Here is a 16,643-nt window from a genome sequence, read left to right as displayed (position 1 = left end):
ATCACTCCGCGCCACAGAAACGTGTCAACGTGGAATGTCTAATTGTTGTATAATTAGCAAGTGTGACATAACCAGAATAAGATACTTTGAATCTCATACAAGATCAGTCAAAAATTATTACAAGTGACAATGAGATGAAAATTCACATACGAATGGAACAATCTAGTTTTCTTCAATTCACTAGCTTCACCTTGCTTCCATCACCGTGATGGTAACTCTATTAGCCGATACATTTTCCACCTCCTGTGGCTCAACCTCCATCTCTGGCGAGCTTATCCGAGGACCACCATAGAAAGCTGGCTCTTTAGGCAAAGAAAGAGCATTGTTGCCTTCTCCATATATCATCGACACAACGTCTAACATATTTGGTCTATCTTCTGCGTTTTCTTGTACACACAACAGAGCAACTTGAACGCATCTCAACAACTGCGGGTTCTCAAGTGCAGGATCTCCCAAAGATGGATCTATCACCTCGCTAACTCGGTTCTCTTTAAACAGATTCCACACCTGAAAAAAACAGAGTTTCAGAGATCCAAGCTGAGACAAAAAGATGTTTAGCTCTTCTTACATGAACAATGAGATTCAGAGGTCCTTCTGAGTCATGGTGGAAGCTATTGTTCTTCCTTCCACAAATGATTTCCAGCATTAGAACCCCGAAGCTGAACACATCTAATTTCGTTGAGAATAGTCCTTCTCTGAAGTACTCAGGAGACATATATCCACTATACACATATCAACACAAGAGATTTAATCAACAATTGATGCCTATGAATGATCATCAGAGAATCATTAATTGTTTCTGGTCACTCTTACAATGTGCCAGCAATTCTTTTGGTGTTGGCTCTGGATTCTTGCGCTCCAAATATCCGAGCCATTCCAAAATCTGCTATCTTGGGATTCATATCCTCGTCCAGCAAAATGTTGCTGGCTTTGATGTCTCTGTGTATCACTTTCAATCTCGAGTACTTGTGAAGGTACAAAAGCCCTTGAATTATCCCTTCCATGATCCTGAACCGCAGCGTCCAATCCAAAACATTTTTCCTCAAGGGATCTGCACTGATTTGTAGTCATTATATTTCTTCATATGGATTTCTATAGATTAATTCTTAACCTTTTAATGAAAGCTCACCAAAGAGGAAGTAGTCAAGACTCTTGTTGGGCATGTATTCGTAAATCAACATTTTCTCTTCCTTCTCGATGCAGCACCCTAGCAACCGAACAAGATTTGTGTGCTGAAGTTTTGCAATAAGCATAGCTTCGTTCTTGAACTCCACTAATCCTTGCCCAGATGATAATGATAGTCTTTTGATAGCTACTTCTTCCTCATCTCTTAGCCTCCCCTTCAAGAGAGTAGCGGATACATCAAAATCTGCTCAAGTTTAATATCAAAATCTAAAGAATCTGGACTACCTTATATACAGGACCAAAACCTCCTTCACCGAGCTTGTTTGAATCAGAGAAGTAATCTGTTGCCAAGGCTACACTTTCAAAGCTAAAAATCTGAAGCTCATTATTATTATTCTTCCTTGCACTTCTCTTGCCTCGGCGTCTCCTATCAATTCCCAACTCACGTAGTAGCATTTCTTGGTCTACTGTTGAATCAACTCTCAGTTTTAAAAGCCTCCTCCGTATGCAATTAATCACTAAAGTAAAATACCAAACATCACAAACACAGTTCTTGATTTTAACATGGACATTTTTCATACATGCTTATACAAAAAGTTATTCAGCTGAGCCTTACTTTGTGGAATGACTTTTCCCCATAAAAAGTAGAACATCCCGCGGAATATAACAATCACTGGATCAAACACAAAAAAAAGTGGTGAATTTGTATCCAACCAATCACTAAATAAAATACAAAACATCACAGACACAGTTCTTGATTTCAACATGGACATTTCTCATACATGCTTATACAAAGGTTATTCAGCTGAGCCTTACTTTTTGGAATGACTTTTCCCAATAAAAAGTTGAACATTTCGCGAAATATAACAGTTACTGGATCAAAAAGAAAAAGATTAACTTGTTAGTAAGAACACGTACGATTGGTTAAAAAGTTGGAGTATTTCTGATTCAAATTTGTACCTTTCAATTTAAATTTCCTCAGAACAAGATAGATGATCAACCAAGTCACAGGTATGATTAGGATTAGTGACGCCACAACAACTAGCCAAATTGCCGCCATATGGTTGTCTATTCTTGTATACGTGAAATCTTTGTGTCCAAAAAAATTCTGCAGTTACAGCGACACTTTATAAAAGGCAGATCATAATGTATTTCCACAAGCTTCATACCTTTTTCACGGACATGTACAGTCCTGTGTCGATGAGAGGACGACCCATTGTTTGTAGGATCAGTGTTCCAGAGTTCGCAGCCCGTACCATCGGCATGGGTTGAAGCATAGGCAAGACAAGAACAGTTTTGGAGACATTTAACATAGCAATCATTTGAGCTTAATTTTCCATCAGTCTCGCTAAGAATAAATCCATTTCCCAAGGAAGTAAATACTCCATCTCTGAAATCATCTCTAAAGCTCCAACACTTTCCATACTCCAAACAACGCCCATTCTTGTCTACAGCTCCGTAAAATTTGTACCGGCATTGCATGGAATTTTTTTGGTAACAACCATACTCAAGCTTGTAATTAAATACAGAGGAACAAAGGACATGTTGTTGTACTCCTTTAAGATTGATTGTCTGCAAAGTGCCCTGTTGGTCTATCATTATCCTGGGAAATAATGTTCCATCACTCTGATCACCTAAGTACATAAAATAACGTTCACTCTTGGTTGAAACGAAGGAAACGTCGAAACCCAGCTTGTTCTCCACGAGGAATTGTCCCTTGAACCAGAGCCCACTTGCCCAAAACATGTTTCCATGCCATAAGATGGTCAGTCGGTTTGTAACATTAGAATCCATCCCAAAGACAAAAGATCCAGAAGCAGGTAAAGTATCACCTAGCCATGATGTCAGTTCCCATCTCTTCCCAGTCTTGACATTGAAACCAAGTTTCATCCCCGGAAGAATAGTATCTGTTGGATAATCAAAGCTTTGCCACAAAATCCGCTTCATCGATCCACCAGAATCCATCTCTTGAAGCTGAAGATTTCCAGAATCCAACAGCTTAAGGGTTGTGTTTCCTGTGGTTTCCGTAGAGCTTAACTCAAGCAGGCTCTCTGATCCTCTTAAAATCTTCAATCTGCCAAGAGCATCAACAGTGAGGCTTCCAGAGCGTCCTGAGATTGGATTGTTACGGTTCGCAATCCAGACAGGTCTGTCCTGATGGCTAGCAGAATCATACTCATTATTATTATGAAGATACAAACTGTTGTACGAAATCCCAAGATACCACCAGTTGCTTGTATTCTTGAAGTTAAAAAACTTGAGCTTGAAGATATTGAAAGGCGAATTTAGCTCTTCCCCATCTTTCAAGTACTGACCCTGCTGTAGCGTATCTGTTTCACAGCATGATTGCCCTAACAGGAGAGATAAGGTAAAAATAGTGAGAAAGATGCAATTCGACAACATAGTTTCAGAAAATCTGAAACTTCAAGATGAATAATTTGGGAATCGATTTCTCTCAAAACTGGTTTTCAAAACATATCTCGTTTATGGTCCAAGTCTAATTCAAAAGTCCACGTACACGCTGGAGACAAATTTGAAGTCTTGTTCGTTGAAGTTTCCGAGCTACAACTGTTACACAAAAAAAAATTTCCAAGAAAGTGATGCTGCCAATGACCACAAATTGAAAATTGACTCTTGCTTGTCAAACCTACCCAAAACAAGATACATATAACAGAACCAAACATGTTCTGGAGCAAAACAATTGCATTGCAGCAACTCGTTTCTGTTTTTAGCTAACATCTTTTTGTCTGTCGGAAGAATTCAACAACCCAAGTAGGAGGATTTAAAAGGGACTTACCTGAAAAACAGAAAGCCAATGGCAAACAAAGGAGGGAAACAGAGTTGTGTTTTTCTTCTTCATAAATAGACAACGTCTTGCACCAGATTCATAATACTAATATAAATAAATCCCAATCATTTTGTTGAAAGAATTAAAAACCAAACCAATAATCTAAAAGCTTCTTGTATTGATCGAATGGAAAAAACATAGTGGGAGCACAAAATAATAACCCACTGGTAGGAAAGAAATACAAGAATCAGACTTAGTTTGTAACATATCTGACTAAAGACTCAACTGTATATCTCACCGGAAACTCTTCAAGAAATAAAAAATGGTATGGCCATGAGAAAAAAGATACGCAGAGATGCTTTAGTGATGTTGCAGACCCACTTGCCAGTTCATGTTCTGACAAAGGAGATGACATGCGTCTTGGATACGACTAGGAAAACAAGAAGAATTGATGCCAAAAGGTAAGAACGTTTTTAACGTTTCTCATCAGATCCAGACTCAAAGAACACAGAACTTGGAACATAAGAGAAGGCATGCGGGAAAATCTCTTTTGCTGTTGTAATCTCTCCGAGATCCACTTCTCTGAAGTAACCGTTTTCTCCAATGAAGTAAGCTGTGTTGCGATTGGTTTCCGATACGTTTTTATCTTCATCAAAGACAACCACAGCTCTCTTCTCCTCGTCAACGAGGAAACTGCCACCGCTATAGAACCGACACCCTGTGAGTGGATCCATATCCACCGCTAAGAACTTGCTCCAGGACAATGCATTGTGCTCAATCTTGGTGGTAATCCAAATCTCCATCTCATGTGTTTCACAGTGCTGATACAACACCGCAAGCTGCTCTTCTCTAACACTAGATAAAACCACAGCATCTTCACTATAAGACTCAAAAGGCAGATGCAGACGCGGACCAAACCTCTCTTTAGTAAAATCGAAACAGAGTAAGAAATCAGGGACGTCTTCTCGGGATACCTTATCTGTACCATACCAGTACGTATTTCCCTTCAAAGACAGGCCGTAGTTACCAAACTCCACATCCCAGTCTGGAGTGACATCAAGAACCCTCCATGAATCAGAGTTTAAATCGTAGATCTCGTGCACATACATCGCCCCGGGAACATTTAAATATCTCAAGATTTTATGGTTCCTCTTGTCGTATCCGAGAGCATGACCATACCAGATTCCTCTGTGCTTATCGGATCTGAGTTCAACGCGGATCCACCGAGTTTGCCCTGTATACGGGTTCCAAACCACGAGCCTAGAGTTGTCTTCCGTGAGGCATAACACTAAACCCTCGCAGTGATACACTCGAGTGATGATGACGAGTTTATCAGAATCATTGAGGCTAACAAGATTACCTCTAGACTTCACAGACGGATCAAAGTCATTGTCGTGAATTCGATCGATGCTCATCAGATAAAGACTATAGTTGAGCAACACAATCGCCTGAAGCTCCCCTTCTCTTCTCACTACTTGAGTGAGATGCTTCTTTGTAAAGCTCTCATCTTTGGATAAAGTATTCCACTTTTTGCAAGTCAATCGCACTGCTCTCGTAGATGTCACCGGAACCCTAGAGAGTATCTCCTCTACTAATTCCGTTGGCAGATTTGAGATCGATGAAACAGCAAAAAAAAGTTTAGGTTTTTTTTCACCATTGCACAAATCAATCAATCCTTTATATAGGGAAATAAAACGGTAGGGGTTCTCTCCGACGACCTCTATAAACTCGTTTTCCTTTGTTTCTTCCTTTTCCGGCGATCGATAGTTTTTTACTTTTACGATTGAAGACGGTGGTGATATGAATCTGGGCCACTCATGGGCTTTTTATGAATCTAAACCGAAACCAAATACGAACCAACAACCAACCGAACATAACCAGAATTAATTTAATTCGAACCGAAACAACCTCTAGTTTTTTAAAAAGGGACAAGTGTGAATTTTAGAAATTTATTGTACATGAATCCAATAAACTATATGAGATTTTTAATATCTAAAAGGTTTTAATTTTCTCTATGTTGCAAATTGCTCAACAAAAAAAGGATTATTAAAATAATTCACCTATTTAATAACATAATATATTTGAGTTATTTTTAAAGATACAGTTCATGTATTGCTGTTTTTACAGTACTCCATTTATGACTAATAAATTGATGTTCTATGATTTATTTTTGTTTTTAAAATATTTATTTTGTAAATTAAATAGCTAAAATAAATCTAATAAATTTTTATGTTTTTTCTATCTACCCAAAAATAATTATAAATTAATTTACAAATAAATTTTTTTTTTTTAATATGTGTAATAATGTCAAAACATCTAAACCTGACTAAAAATGATGTAAAGTATATAAACAAAACGGCAAATATTTGTTTATTTACACATTGCCCTATATATAAATACAATGGATATCCCATTAGTTGTATATATCTAATCATTAATGTTTTAAATTGCTTTATAACAGAAATGATCTTATAATATGATGTACGAATCATTAATGTATATGCATCATTGCAGGATTAAGCAAGTTGTAACATAGAATATTTTTACTTAAATAAGTAAGTAATTAAACAAATCATGCTTCACTCCTTGAAGACGAGATTAGATCCTCAACATCATCATATCATAAGATCCTAACCACTATTTAATACTCACACCATAACATATCACCCAAGAATATTATCATCTGTGTCCCTAAATTTACATTCTGTTGTCTAAAGCTTCATTTCATGGAGCTCTGTGGTTCAGGTATCGACAAGAAACACCTAATGCGTTCGAAGACTTGCAGTTACGATCGGATCAAAGATCAGTCTAAAGATGTTTTGAGATTGACGAAGATCTCAAAATGGAGATTGATATGGAGGAAGATAGTGATGATGAGACAAAATAAGAAGAAGAAGAGTCAGATTTTTGATCATCGTGTTCGATATGATCCTTTCACTTATTCACAAAACTTCAAATGATGGAACTATCGCATATCACGAAGATCCTGATGTGTCTTCAAAGTTTTTTTCTGCTAGATTTGTTGTTTCTTCTAAAGTTTTCAATCTAAATTATTCTTGAGCTTCTTTCTTGTAGTAATCATTTTTGGATTCAAGTGTTTATACTTTTTAAACTATACATCAATCTTCAATTAGACTATAATGTTGAGTAAGAGCTTTTAGCATTTGCTTATGCAAAAGATAATGGAAGATACTCATGTGATTCATTAGTAGTTAGTTTATCAATAGAATTAGGCGATGGTTACGTGTAATCACGTGTGCTAAGTCATTGCTAATTCTTTCACATTACTATATGATCAGTAGTACACTTTTTTATGAAGTCTATACACATGCTGTGTGTGAAAGAAATGGAACAGAGTAGTAATCTTTCAGCTTCTATTTCTTTTTTCATTTTTTTGTTATTCCATTTAGAGAAATCAACTCTTACAAAAATCAAATCTCAGTATAAACCTCATGGACTTTCTCGTGCTGTCCTTCTTGCATCAACATTAGAATCACCGAGTTGTAAGTGCTCGAAGTGGGTTTGCACTTGCGTCCTTTCGCCTGATAAAAAACCGACAAGGCCTTACCAACCATCTTAGCTCTCCCCAATGCTTTCACAAGCTCAGAGAGCACAGAAGGGCTAACACTAACATATGTGTTACGAACCACCTCTTGTATCGTTCTATACATTTCACCATAAAGCCTAGCTTCTTCAAGGCAACGTATTAAGGTCATGTAAGTGGAGGAATCATGCTGAAAGTTCCTTCTTTTACCAGCCCATTTGAAAAACTGAATCTTGACATTAATCTCAACGTCTATCTCAAGAATGGAACGAACTAATCGATGATCCACTTTAAGTTTAAGCACATCCAAGGCTTTCTCAGCATCAGGTCCCCATTTGAAGATTTTCACTATCCTAATGAATCTCTCATCCAACATCCTCACTGATGGATCCTTTCTAGATAGTTTCCACTTCTCTTGAGGCTTCTCAGATTCCTCATGATTCGGTTCACTAAACATCTGAACAATCTCCTTCTCTGCAAATTCATGGATACAAACAAATGTTCAAAATCAAAACCATTTCTCGTTCTATTACTTCAAAAGGAAGCAACTTTATACTTTTTTTTGCAAATCCCATTTCTCCTAAAACCCTTAAACCATCAATTTCAAGAAGGGTAAGAGGAACAGAAGTATGCATATCACCTGTTTGTTTAAATCTCTGACATAGATGAGGTAGAGTTGAGATACTCCTCTTTTGGAATTTGGATCGAGCAGATATGTTCATCATCTTTACAGACGAGTTTTTCACATGTAAAAAATTCCGGTGGCGACAAATTCCGACGTCCAGCAATCGATATTTCAAGTCGCCGTCGGTGGTTTGAGAGATGTTTTGAAGTTTTAGGGGTCAGAGATGTTGAAGAAGAAGACGCACGTGATGCTCACGTGTTTTCTCAAAACCGAGCCAACACCAAAGATTGAAGATAACGAGGCAGCAAAGTCTAAAACGTGGCGAGTTTTGATTGGGTAACTAATGTACACAAAGCACCGAACTTTTCCAAAATTGCAGATATGCCATTGCTCCTTCTTCAAACAAAAAAGTTTCAATCTTTGATTCCGATTTCGTAGGATTTGAATCGAAGGATACTTCTGAAGTTCTTAGCATTCTTCTTTGGGATTTTGCCGAGGTTACACAAAGGAAGTTCCTTTTTTGTTTTTGGGGTCTGCTTTGTGTCAGTGAGTAAGTTTACTTGGCGGCGAAGATGGGTTTCCTTATTGGGGGCTCTTGCTTCGTCCCTTCTGTTCCTCTCCATTCCAGATTCCTTCCGTCTCCTTCTTCTTCTTCTACTTCTCCGTCTCATTTTGGGCTTCTGTCTTCGAGTAATGTCGCCAAGTTCAAGCGCCGGCGACCAACATCGGCTTCTTTAAACCGGGAAGATGGGTATGAGTTTGACTCTGCCTCCGTCAAGAGGAGAGCTTTTCTTCTTGTGGGTATCTCCGTTCTTCCGTTTTTGCAGCTTCGATCACTGGCTTTGGCTGATGAAAGTGAGCTTTTTTTTTTCTTTATTGCTCTCTTTTTTATTCTGCTTACTTCATTGTTGGTCTAGTGAGTTGATGAGAATGCTCAAATGTTGCTTCTGTTTATCACTTCTTCTTTTTAATTACAGGAGGCAATGAGATAAAGACATCGAAGCTTGATCAAGAAACTGAGGTTGTAAGAGTCTCTCTTTGACCTTCTCAATTTGAACTCTTTTAGAATCAATGTGTTTTTGAAGTGCTTGATACTTTACTGAATCAGTATTGGTTTGGTGGATAGGTTGCTCTAGTAAGTGAAGGAACATCCCCCAATACATTTCTGTCTCTCCTGAATGGCCTTGGAATTTTTAGTGCTGGAGTTCTTGGTGCACTTTATGCACTGGCTCGGCAAGATACAAAAGCTGCTGAAGAAACCATTGAATCTGTAAGCTACTCGCACTTCAGATTTTGCTTTGCAATTGTGGCTGAATGTTCTTGTCAAAAAGTAGCAATTGTTTAGTCCCATGGAGAAGTATTGATCTTTAGCATTTAGTTTGAGCTTCTCTTAATTTGTCTTGCTCCTGGATTCGATCTTATTTAAAGCTACCGATAACTGTGACATACAGCTAAAGAACCAGTTGGAAGACAAAGAAAGAGCAATAATTTTGAAGGAGAAAGACTTTGAAGCAAAGCTGCAGCATGAGCAGGAAGAGCGGAAAAAGGAACTAAAAAAGGCAAAAGAGGAACAATTCTCATTGACCAACCAGTTGAATTCTGCGAAGGATGTGGTGGCAGGCTTAGGCCGGGAGCTAAGTAGCGAGAAGAGATTATGTGAGGAGCTTAAAGTTCAAATCCAAAGTCTGCAAAATAGTTTGTCAAAGGCTGGTGAAGACAAAAAGGCACTTGAAACAGAGCTCAGTGAAAAGGTTGGTTTGGTTGAGAAGCTGCAAGATCGGATCAACTTGCTTAGTTTGGAGCTGAAAGATAGTGAAGAGAAAACTCAACGTATTAGTGCATTGCTAGCAGAAAAGGAATCAGAACTGGAGCATCTCAACTCTGCTTACACTCAGATTAGCCAAGATATTGCCAAAGCGAATTTAGAAATCAAAGAGCTGAAGGAAGAACTCACAAGAAATCAGAGTGAATTAGACTCGAAGAATTCAGCGATTGAGGAGTTAAACACCAGAATAACAACTTTGATGGCTGAGAAAGAGTGTTATATTCAGAAGCTTGATGACGTTTCAAAAGATTATAGTGCTTTGAAATTGACTTCTGAGACGCGAGCAGCAGCTGATGCGGAGCTCATCAGCAGGAAAGAGCAGGAGATTCAGCAGCTACATGAAAAGCTGGATCGTGCGCTAGTGGATGTAAATACAAATAAAGACAAAGTTGCTGACTTAACTGAGAAATACGAAGACTCGAAGAGAATGCTGGATATAGAATTGACTACTGTAAAAAATTTGCGACATGAACTTGATGGAACAAAGAAAGAACTTCAGGCATCTAGAGATCGGGTCTCTGACCTGGAAACGATGCTAGATGAGTCAAGATCTTTGTGTTCAAAGTTAGAATCAGAGCTTGCTATAGTTCACGCAGATTGGAATGAAACTAAGGAAAAATATGAAAGGAACCTTAATGTGGAAAAACAAAAAATGGAGACTTTGGCTAGCGAACTTGCAGTGGAGAAAGATCTTCTGAAGAGAGCTAAAGACGAGCTTGAGGGAGTAACCCATGAACTCAATGAATCTTCTGTCAAGAACCAGAGCCTTCAGAAGGAACTAGTGGAGGTTTACAAGAAAGTTGAGACCACTAGCAAGGAATTGGAAGAGGAGAAGAAGACGGTTTTGTCGTTGAATAAAGAGGTGAAAGGAATGGAAAAGCAGATCTTGATGGACAGGGAGGCTAGGAAATCCCTTGAAACAGACCTCGAAGAAGCAGTAAAGTCCTTAGATGAGATGAACAAGAACACGTCAATTCTGTCACGGGAGCTTGAGAAGGTGAATACCCATGCCTCGAGCTTGGAGGACGAGAAAGAAGTGCTACAAAGATCACTAGAAGAGGCAAAGAATGCATCAAAAGAAGCTAAGGAAAACGTGGAAGATGCACATATCCTCGTGATGAGTCTTGGAAAAGAGAGGGAAGTTCTAGAGAAGAAAGTGAAGAAGCTCGAGGAGGACTTGGGCTCTGCAAAGGGTGAGATACTACGCATGAGGAGTGAACCGAAGTCTGTAAAAGCTGTGAATAGTAAAGACGACAAAGAGAAAAGCGATGACACAGTTACTGTGAAGAAAGTTGTCAGGAGGAGAAAGAGCAGTACCAGTTCTTGAAGAGACAAAGTTTATAATGACCAGAGTTTGCTACCCTTATCATACAACTCCAATCTATTATTTGTAGCCAATATTAAACCTTTGTGTAAATTTTGACTAGAGGCAAAAATGGTTCTAGAGTGTCATCATTGAGTTTAACCTAACAGTGATGATGATAGGAAATATAAATTGACAAGATCAGTGCTTTGCATAGGCTATTTATATCCAAATTATGAGCTGATACCGATATGTTAAAAGATGATATTACATTTATTCTACAATTAAAACAGAAACTCCCTCAACGAGTTTACAGCTAGCACCAAAAATGTTTCACAAGAGGCTACTCCGTCTTCAGAAACAGTCTTCCAGGACAAGTTGTCAAATTCTCCAGTAAAAGTTGGAAGTTGTCAAATTCCTAGGAGACTGCTTTGTCTCATGGTTGACCATTAGCTTTCCATGTTGATGAGAGATCAGCTACAGCTTCACCAACTGTTAGATAAAGTCCACTCAGACCCAATGCATCAATGATCTTGGACTTGTGTAGCTTTTCCATCACGGTTCCCACAGGATTCACCAGCACAAGCTATTTGAAACGAGAGTTTGACATAAGTTAGTGTGTTTTTCTTTCATAGGTTTATAGGTATGATCTTTGTTTTCAGTTAAAAATTAAAACCTGAAGTGATTGCTTCTCAAGCCTCCTCCTAAGTTCAAACACCGCTTCAAGTCCACTTGTATCTATCGCAGACACAGCTGAGATAATTCCAAAGAAACAAAGTATGAGCAAAGAGACGGGTTGAGAACTCTTCAACATAGTTCAGAGAGAACGGAAATTACCTGTCATATCGAGAATTATGCATTTCAAGGTAGTACCATTGTTCTCCTTTATCCGAGTTTCCTCTTCCCTGGTCCATTTCAAGATCCTACACAGCCATAAGCTCGTTTCCATAAGTTAAAAGGAAATAGAAAAGAGACCATATCAAGAAGAGATAAGTGAAGTTAAGACGACTGACCTTTCTTGCAGGTAAGTGCTATTGGCGAAGTAAATAGGAGATTCAACGGCAAGAACTAGGAAGCCAGGGATTCTTGAGGCTTCTCTGTATCTTCCAAGACTCTGATATATTTGAGTCCCTGGAATGTTCCCAAATTCTGAAGTGTTTGGTCTGGTTACGTGCAACAAGATCTTGATAACTGAAACTCCCACCTGCAACAAAAAGTTAACAAACTTAGAGAACAGCCTGAAAATTTTGGAAAACCAGAACCTTGAGATATAGAACTGTATACTCACTGCTATTGCTAGGCCAAGAGGTACAGAAACGAAGAGAACGCCAAAGAAGGAACACATGCAAGTGAAGAAATCGAATTTGTCAACTTTCCAGAGCTTGTAAGCGGCTTGATAATCAATGAGTCCTATCACCGCGGTTAAGATGATAACAGCTAGGATCACATTAGGAGTGTAGTAGAAGAGTGGCATCAAGAACAAAAGGGTCACAAGAACTGCTGAGGCCATCACAATGTTAGACACCGCTGTTTTCGCTCCAGCATTGTAGTTTACCGCAGATCGAGAGAAAGACCCTGAAGAAAACAATAAACCGGAGTCAAAACATTGTTCCCTGAGTTAGAAGGTGAACGAGATTGTTGGTTTCAAGTAAAAATTTTAACCTGTTGTAACATAGCAAGAGGTGCAAGAACCAGCCATGTTCATAAAACCTATAGCCATCATTTCTTTGTTCCCATTAACTTGATAGTTCTTTAGAGATGCAAAAGTTCTCCCTACAGCAATCCCTTCCTGAAAAATATCACAGTCAGGTCAAAAAGTTAGTCACATATTATTAACTCTGTAACTTTACAAGAAAGCTAGAGATTTTGGAGAGCTTACTGTAAGAGATAGAATCCCAGTGATGATACCGGTTTTGATGGCAAGAGCAAGATGAGCACCACTGAAGTACAACATGTTTGATGAAGGTGGATTCAAACCCTTTGGTAGATGCCCAATCTGTAATAAAAGATTATAAATCTCTATGAGTCTGAGCTCTTCCAATTCTGTTTTGCATAGTAACATAAGTCAGTCTGGTTTAAAATGTTCTTACATAAGAGATGGCATGAGTCTTGGATCGAAGGAGGTATACAAGCAGAGTTGATATAATAACTGATGCCAAAGGTGCTGCAGCTGATATCCAGAAAAGTTTTGGCTTCCTCATGCTCTATATATTCAGCAAAAAGAAAACAGTAAATTTTATATATTCAACCGCGGTTAATATCACAAGTGGAAAAATGCATGGAGTTTGAACTTACAATGTGTCTTGTGGTTAAGAGAATGCTCAAGAAACACATCCCCATCACAATAGTTTCCCAAGACCACTGCAAAATTGTAACATTATTTTATTTGTTAGAGAAGAATTTTTATGGTGTTTTAACTTTTAGTATATAGTTTAATGAAATGATGTTGACTTACTTCAGATCTGTGGTTGAAAACAGATGACATGACAGGAATGAATTGCATTTTGCCAGTGAAGTGAACAATTCCAAGAAGACCCTTAAGCTGTTGAAGTGACACAATCACTGCAGCACCAGCAGTGAAACCAACCAAAGTTGCCTTTGACAAAAAGTCAATCAGAAATCCCAGCCTGAAATTTTTTTAAAGTAAATTAAGTTAAATAAAATCAAGAGTTGCTGACCATGGAATAAAGAAAAAACTAAACAGTGAAAGCACTAACTAGTAGAAAAGAAGGAAGCATCTTGGGAGGTGTAGATATTAGTACATGTCACTTGTCACTATCAAAATCAAACATATAGAATCTTGGTTCTTTTTACTTAATATTACTTAATCTCTCTATTCATCATGACTAAATTTCACTTTCGGTCTTTCAGTGAAAGTTCAACAAAAAAGGCTTACGCAAAACTCTGAATATATTCTACACTAATTACATATTCTTTCACATGACGATCGCACATTCCAAAGATGAGTTTTATGAATGGAGAAGAGTATAGTACCTAAGAAGGCCAAGGGAGGCTTGGAAGAGACCAGCAAAGAAAGTTGAAGTGAAAGCCAATTGGAGATAAAGAATTGGGTCTTGTGTTGAAGAAACACTTTCACTTAACATTGATCCCATCACAAGTGATGCTATCGAGACAGGACCAACTGCAAGATGTTTTGAACTCCCAAGAACTGCGTATATAAGCGGTGGCACAAAGCTTGAGTCTGCATGCAACCAACCAAATTTATTAGTTAGACTAAATTAAAATTAGCTAGACTTGGTTAACATGTGTATATGTGATAATGATGATGATCGATACTCACAAAGACCAACGATGGGTGGTAAGTTTGCTAGCTTGGCATAACTGATTCCCTGCAAATTAAAAAAATATGTAAGAAAAAATAAAACAATTAGAAAAACCATATTTTTAGGGGTAATATGAAATTGTCGAATTTTAAAATATTTTTGTTTTCCCTACATTTATTGATAACATTGATAATCCAAAACAAACACAGCAAAAAGTGTTTTTTTTTTTTTGGCTTTTAACTTCTCCAAGTCCAACTAGTCATCATCCCCACACGACCCAACGATTTAATGACAAATCACAAAACATCTTCAATTACGCCTTTTTATTATCCCTTTCATCATAATGAATTATATACTCTAAATTAAATTTTTAAAATTGTCCACATATCACGCTAAAAATTGTCGCATGATATAGAGCAAATAATAAAATCTGCAATATAGTATAATTAAATAAAAAAAGTTTCAAGAACTTGGTTGCCAAAAAAAAAAAAAAAAAAAAAAGTTTCAAGAACTTTATAAAAAATTTGGAAACATTCGATAAAAACTTTCCCTTTAGTCAAAAGAAACTTAGAGGCAATGAAAGTGTTGTTACCTGAGGGATGGCGAGACTAGCAATGGTGAGACCAGAGACAACGTCGGACCTAAAAAGCTTGAGATCGTAATGAGAACCCCATGTGAATATAGGGAACAAGCTTTGAAGACCAAGGATCACTCTGTTTCTCCATGTTTGGTTCCTAAACCTCTGTAACGGATCATCAGGGAAGAACACGTCCGCAACGCGCTTCTTCAGTTTCTGAAACGCTGTTTTCTTCGGCGGCAGACAAACGCTGTGTATCTCCACGATCGTTTCCCCTCCTGCGGTTGCGGTTGCGGCGGTTCCATTGTTGGGCGACGACATGTCTTCTACTCTGTTCGTGCCATGACCCATTTATGGTGGGTTTTTATGAGATTATTATAAAGTGTTTTCGAAAATATGGAGCTGCAAACTAGAATTTTGTTTTGTGTGTTTGTGTGATTATTGTGGGATTGTGTTTGTAAGGTTTTGTGAGAAAAGGTGGTGTAATTATGGCCTGTATTTATAGAGACACTTGGCTGTGAAAAAAGTGTTATTGGTAATGGCAGTTTTTGTTTTCCTGATGACTTTAGTATAAAATAATCAAAAGCGTTTTTTTTTTCGATGTTTGAGTTCCTAAGGGGTAAATGCGTCATTTCTCTCCCTCACAAATTCACAATCCAAGTTGGATTATAAATAAAATAAAATAAAAAAAGAATTGTTGCACAAAAAATTTTAAAAGAAAAAAAAAAGATAAATAAATAAAATCTAAGGAAATCATATTTTGTGTAGAGCATGGTATATGAACAAGAAGAAAAAGATGATGAAGTTGAAGAAGATAGGAATCAATGATATATAAACCAAAAATCATAATACATTTTGGAAAATTTTACTCATAAGATTGTAAAAAAATCATAATAATACATTAAAATTTAACTCACCGAATCGTTTTGTGTGATTTGGATTAATCAAAAGAAATCGACGACAAAAGTTTGAGTTTCCACCGCACCTGTAATAAAAAAAAAACAGAATTTGACAAACTGTTCACTGGAAATTTATTCAAGATTTTAAAGAATACTAATGAGTAAATATGATATATGTTATTCTTATTAATTTAATATAAAAACATTGTACATATCTTATTCTGTTCAAATCAATCTTTATATATCTCATTTGAACATATATTTCTTAAATTGACATATTTGTTTCTGTTTTTCTGTATTACCACAATTGTGTAGGTCAAAATTAGCAAAGAAAAACAAAATCTGTATATTTGATTATATGTAGGTCAATATTCAACATTTGAAAACTTGTTTACTACAAATTTCTTTATAGCTGAGGTATACTATGTGATTATATATGGGATTCCTCAAAGATATTAGTACTTAATTATCTCTTATCGTGTTAAAACATTCCTTATATAGCACATTTTAAAATATATTTCCTAAACTAACATATTTGTCTATATTTTTCTGCACCAACACAGTTGTTTAGATCAAATTTAATTATAGCGGAATTTAAGTCATTAATGTATGTGTGTGCATGTCAGATTAAGATTAACACTCTAATTTGGGCTAGTTAATGAATATATGAATT

The 16,643-nt window shown here is 37.2% G+C and overlaps 4 protein-coding genes and 1 pseudogene across 7 annotated transcripts; 1 reads left to right on the top strand and 4 right to left on the bottom strand.

Annotated features, from left to right (window-relative positions):
• Positions 1 to 24: 24 nt before the first annotated feature.
• On the bottom strand, positions 25 to 5,559 carry LOC104780835 (G-type lectin S-receptor-like serine/threonine-protein kinase CES101). Of its 2 annotated transcripts, XM_019246577.2 has the most exons (11): positions 3,923 to 4,194; positions 3,644 to 3,693; positions 2,295 to 3,476; positions 2,086 to 2,214; positions 1,942 to 1,998; positions 1,742 to 1,798; positions 1,411 to 1,643; positions 1,130 to 1,340; positions 814 to 1,051; positions 569 to 722; positions 25 to 507 (listed from the first exon to the last, which is right to left on the bottom strand). In XM_019246577.2, exons 3-11 carry the CDS (start codon positions 3,088 to 3,090, stop codon positions 187 to 189), a joined length of 2,196 nt encoding a protein of 731 aa, XP_019102122.2. In that variant the 5' UTR covers positions 3,091 to 3,476; positions 3,644 to 3,693; positions 3,923 to 4,194; the 3' UTR covers positions 25 to 186. The 2 variants fall into 2 exon arrangements, with proteins under 2 accessions (XP_019102122.2, XP_087363339.1); XM_087507213.1 differs by having other exon boundaries at positions 3,644 to 5,559.
• Positions 4,072 to 5,707, bottom strand: LOC104704962 (putative F-box protein At3g17620 pseudogene; annotated as a pseudogene). The gene has a single exon (XR_015594658.1). The product of XR_015594658.1 is annotated as a putative F-box protein At3g17620 pseudogene (transcript).
• A 1,470-nt stretch (positions 5,708 to 7,177) lies between these two features.
• On the bottom strand, positions 7,178 to 8,698 carry LOC104780826 (pentatricopeptide repeat-containing protein At3g16010). The gene is made up of 2 exons (XM_010505368.3): positions 8,098 to 8,698; positions 7,178 to 7,931 (listed from the first exon to the last, which is right to left on the bottom strand). The coding sequence occupies exons 1-2, from the start codon at positions 8,180 to 8,182 to the stop codon at positions 7,345 to 7,347; spliced, it is 672 nt and encodes a 223-aa protein (XP_010503670.2). The 5' UTR covers positions 8,183 to 8,698; the 3' UTR covers positions 7,178 to 7,344.
• Positions 8,511 to 11,359, top strand: LOC104780815 (MAR-binding filament-like protein 1). Of its 2 annotated transcripts, none has more exons than XM_010505358.3 (4): positions 8,511 to 8,937; positions 9,060 to 9,103; positions 9,209 to 9,352; positions 9,534 to 11,359. In XM_010505358.3, exons 1-4 carry the CDS (start codon positions 8,655 to 8,657, stop codon positions 11,232 to 11,234), a joined length of 2,172 nt encoding a protein of 723 aa, XP_010503660.1. In that variant the 5' UTR covers positions 8,511 to 8,654; the 3' UTR covers positions 11,235 to 11,359. The 2 variants fall into 2 exon arrangements, with proteins under 2 accessions (XP_010503660.1, XP_087363346.1); XM_087507220.1 differs by having other exon boundaries at positions 8,519 to 8,937; positions 9,060 to 9,106.
• Positions 11,360 to 11,415: 56 nt separating this feature from the next.
• LOC104780805 (putative sulfate transporter 3.4) lies at positions 11,416 to 16,183 on the bottom strand. The gene is made up of 13 exons (XM_010505348.3): positions 15,087 to 16,183; positions 14,512 to 14,560; positions 14,205 to 14,412; positions 13,666 to 13,837; positions 13,506 to 13,571; positions 13,301 to 13,414; positions 13,090 to 13,206; positions 12,873 to 12,999; positions 12,499 to 12,785; positions 12,224 to 12,414; positions 12,048 to 12,133; positions 11,887 to 11,963; positions 11,416 to 11,796 (listed from the first exon to the last, which is right to left on the bottom strand). The coding sequence occupies exons 1-13, from the start codon at positions 15,420 to 15,422 to the stop codon at positions 11,647 to 11,649; spliced, it is 1,980 nt and encodes a 659-aa protein (XP_010503650.1). The 5' UTR covers positions 15,423 to 16,183; the 3' UTR covers positions 11,416 to 11,646.
• Positions 16,184 to 16,643: the final 460 nt, after the last annotated feature.

The sequence above is a fragment of the Camelina sativa genome, chromosome 1 (genome assembly GCF_030686135.1).
Source record: "Camelina sativa cultivar CO46 ecotype springtype chromosome 1, ASM3068613v1".
Classification (NCBI taxonomy): Eukaryota; Viridiplantae; Streptophyta; class Magnoliopsida; order Brassicales; family Brassicaceae; genus Camelina; species Camelina sativa.
The sequence above is the reverse complement of the archived record's forward strand: the minus strand, read 5'-3'. Positions and strand labels throughout refer to the sequence as shown.

Coding starts and splice junctions, on each gene's coding strand:
- LOC104780826 (XM_010505368.3), bottom strand. CDS start 8,182: ATGATGAACATATCTGCTCGATCCAAATTCCAAAAGAGGAGTATCTCA. Junction 7,932..8,097: donor TCAGAGATTTAAACAAACAG/GTGATATGCATA, acceptor ATGAATTTGCAG/AGAAGGAGATTGTTCAGATG.
- LOC104780805 (XM_010505348.3), bottom strand. CDS start 15,422: ATGGGTCATGGCACGAACAGAGTAGAAGACATGTCGTCGCCCAACAAT. Junction 13,415..13,505: donor TCTTAACCACAAGACACATT/GTAAGTTCAAAC, acceptor CTGAATATATAG/AGCATGAGGAAGCCAAAACT. Junction 12,786..12,872: donor CTCTTGCTATGTTACAACAG/GTTAAAATTTTT, acceptor TGTTTTCTTCAG/GGTCTTTCTCTCGATCTGCG.
- LOC104780835 (XM_087507213.1), bottom strand. CDS start 3,809: ATGTTTGGTTCTGTTATATGTATCTTGTTTTGGGTAGGTTTGACAAGC. Junction 3,477..3,643: donor TTCAAATTTGTCTCCAGCGT/GTACGTGGACTT, acceptor CTCTCCTGTTAG/GGCAATCATGCTGTGAAACA. Junction 2,215..2,294: donor TGTACATGTCCGTGAAAAAG/GTATGAAGCTTG, acceptor TTGGACACAAAG/ATTTCACGTATACAAGAATA.
- LOC104780815 (XM_087507220.1), top strand. CDS start 8,655: ATGGGTTTCCTTATTGGGGGCTCTTGCTTCGTCCCTTCTGTTCCTCTC. Junction 8,938..9,059: donor ACTGGCTTTGGCTGATGAAA/GTGAGCTTTTTT, acceptor TTTTAATTACAG/GAGGCAATGAGATAAAGACA. Junction 9,353..9,533: donor CTGAAGAAACCATTGAATCT/GTAAGCTACTCG, acceptor TGTGACATACAG/CTAAAGAACCAGTTGGAAGA.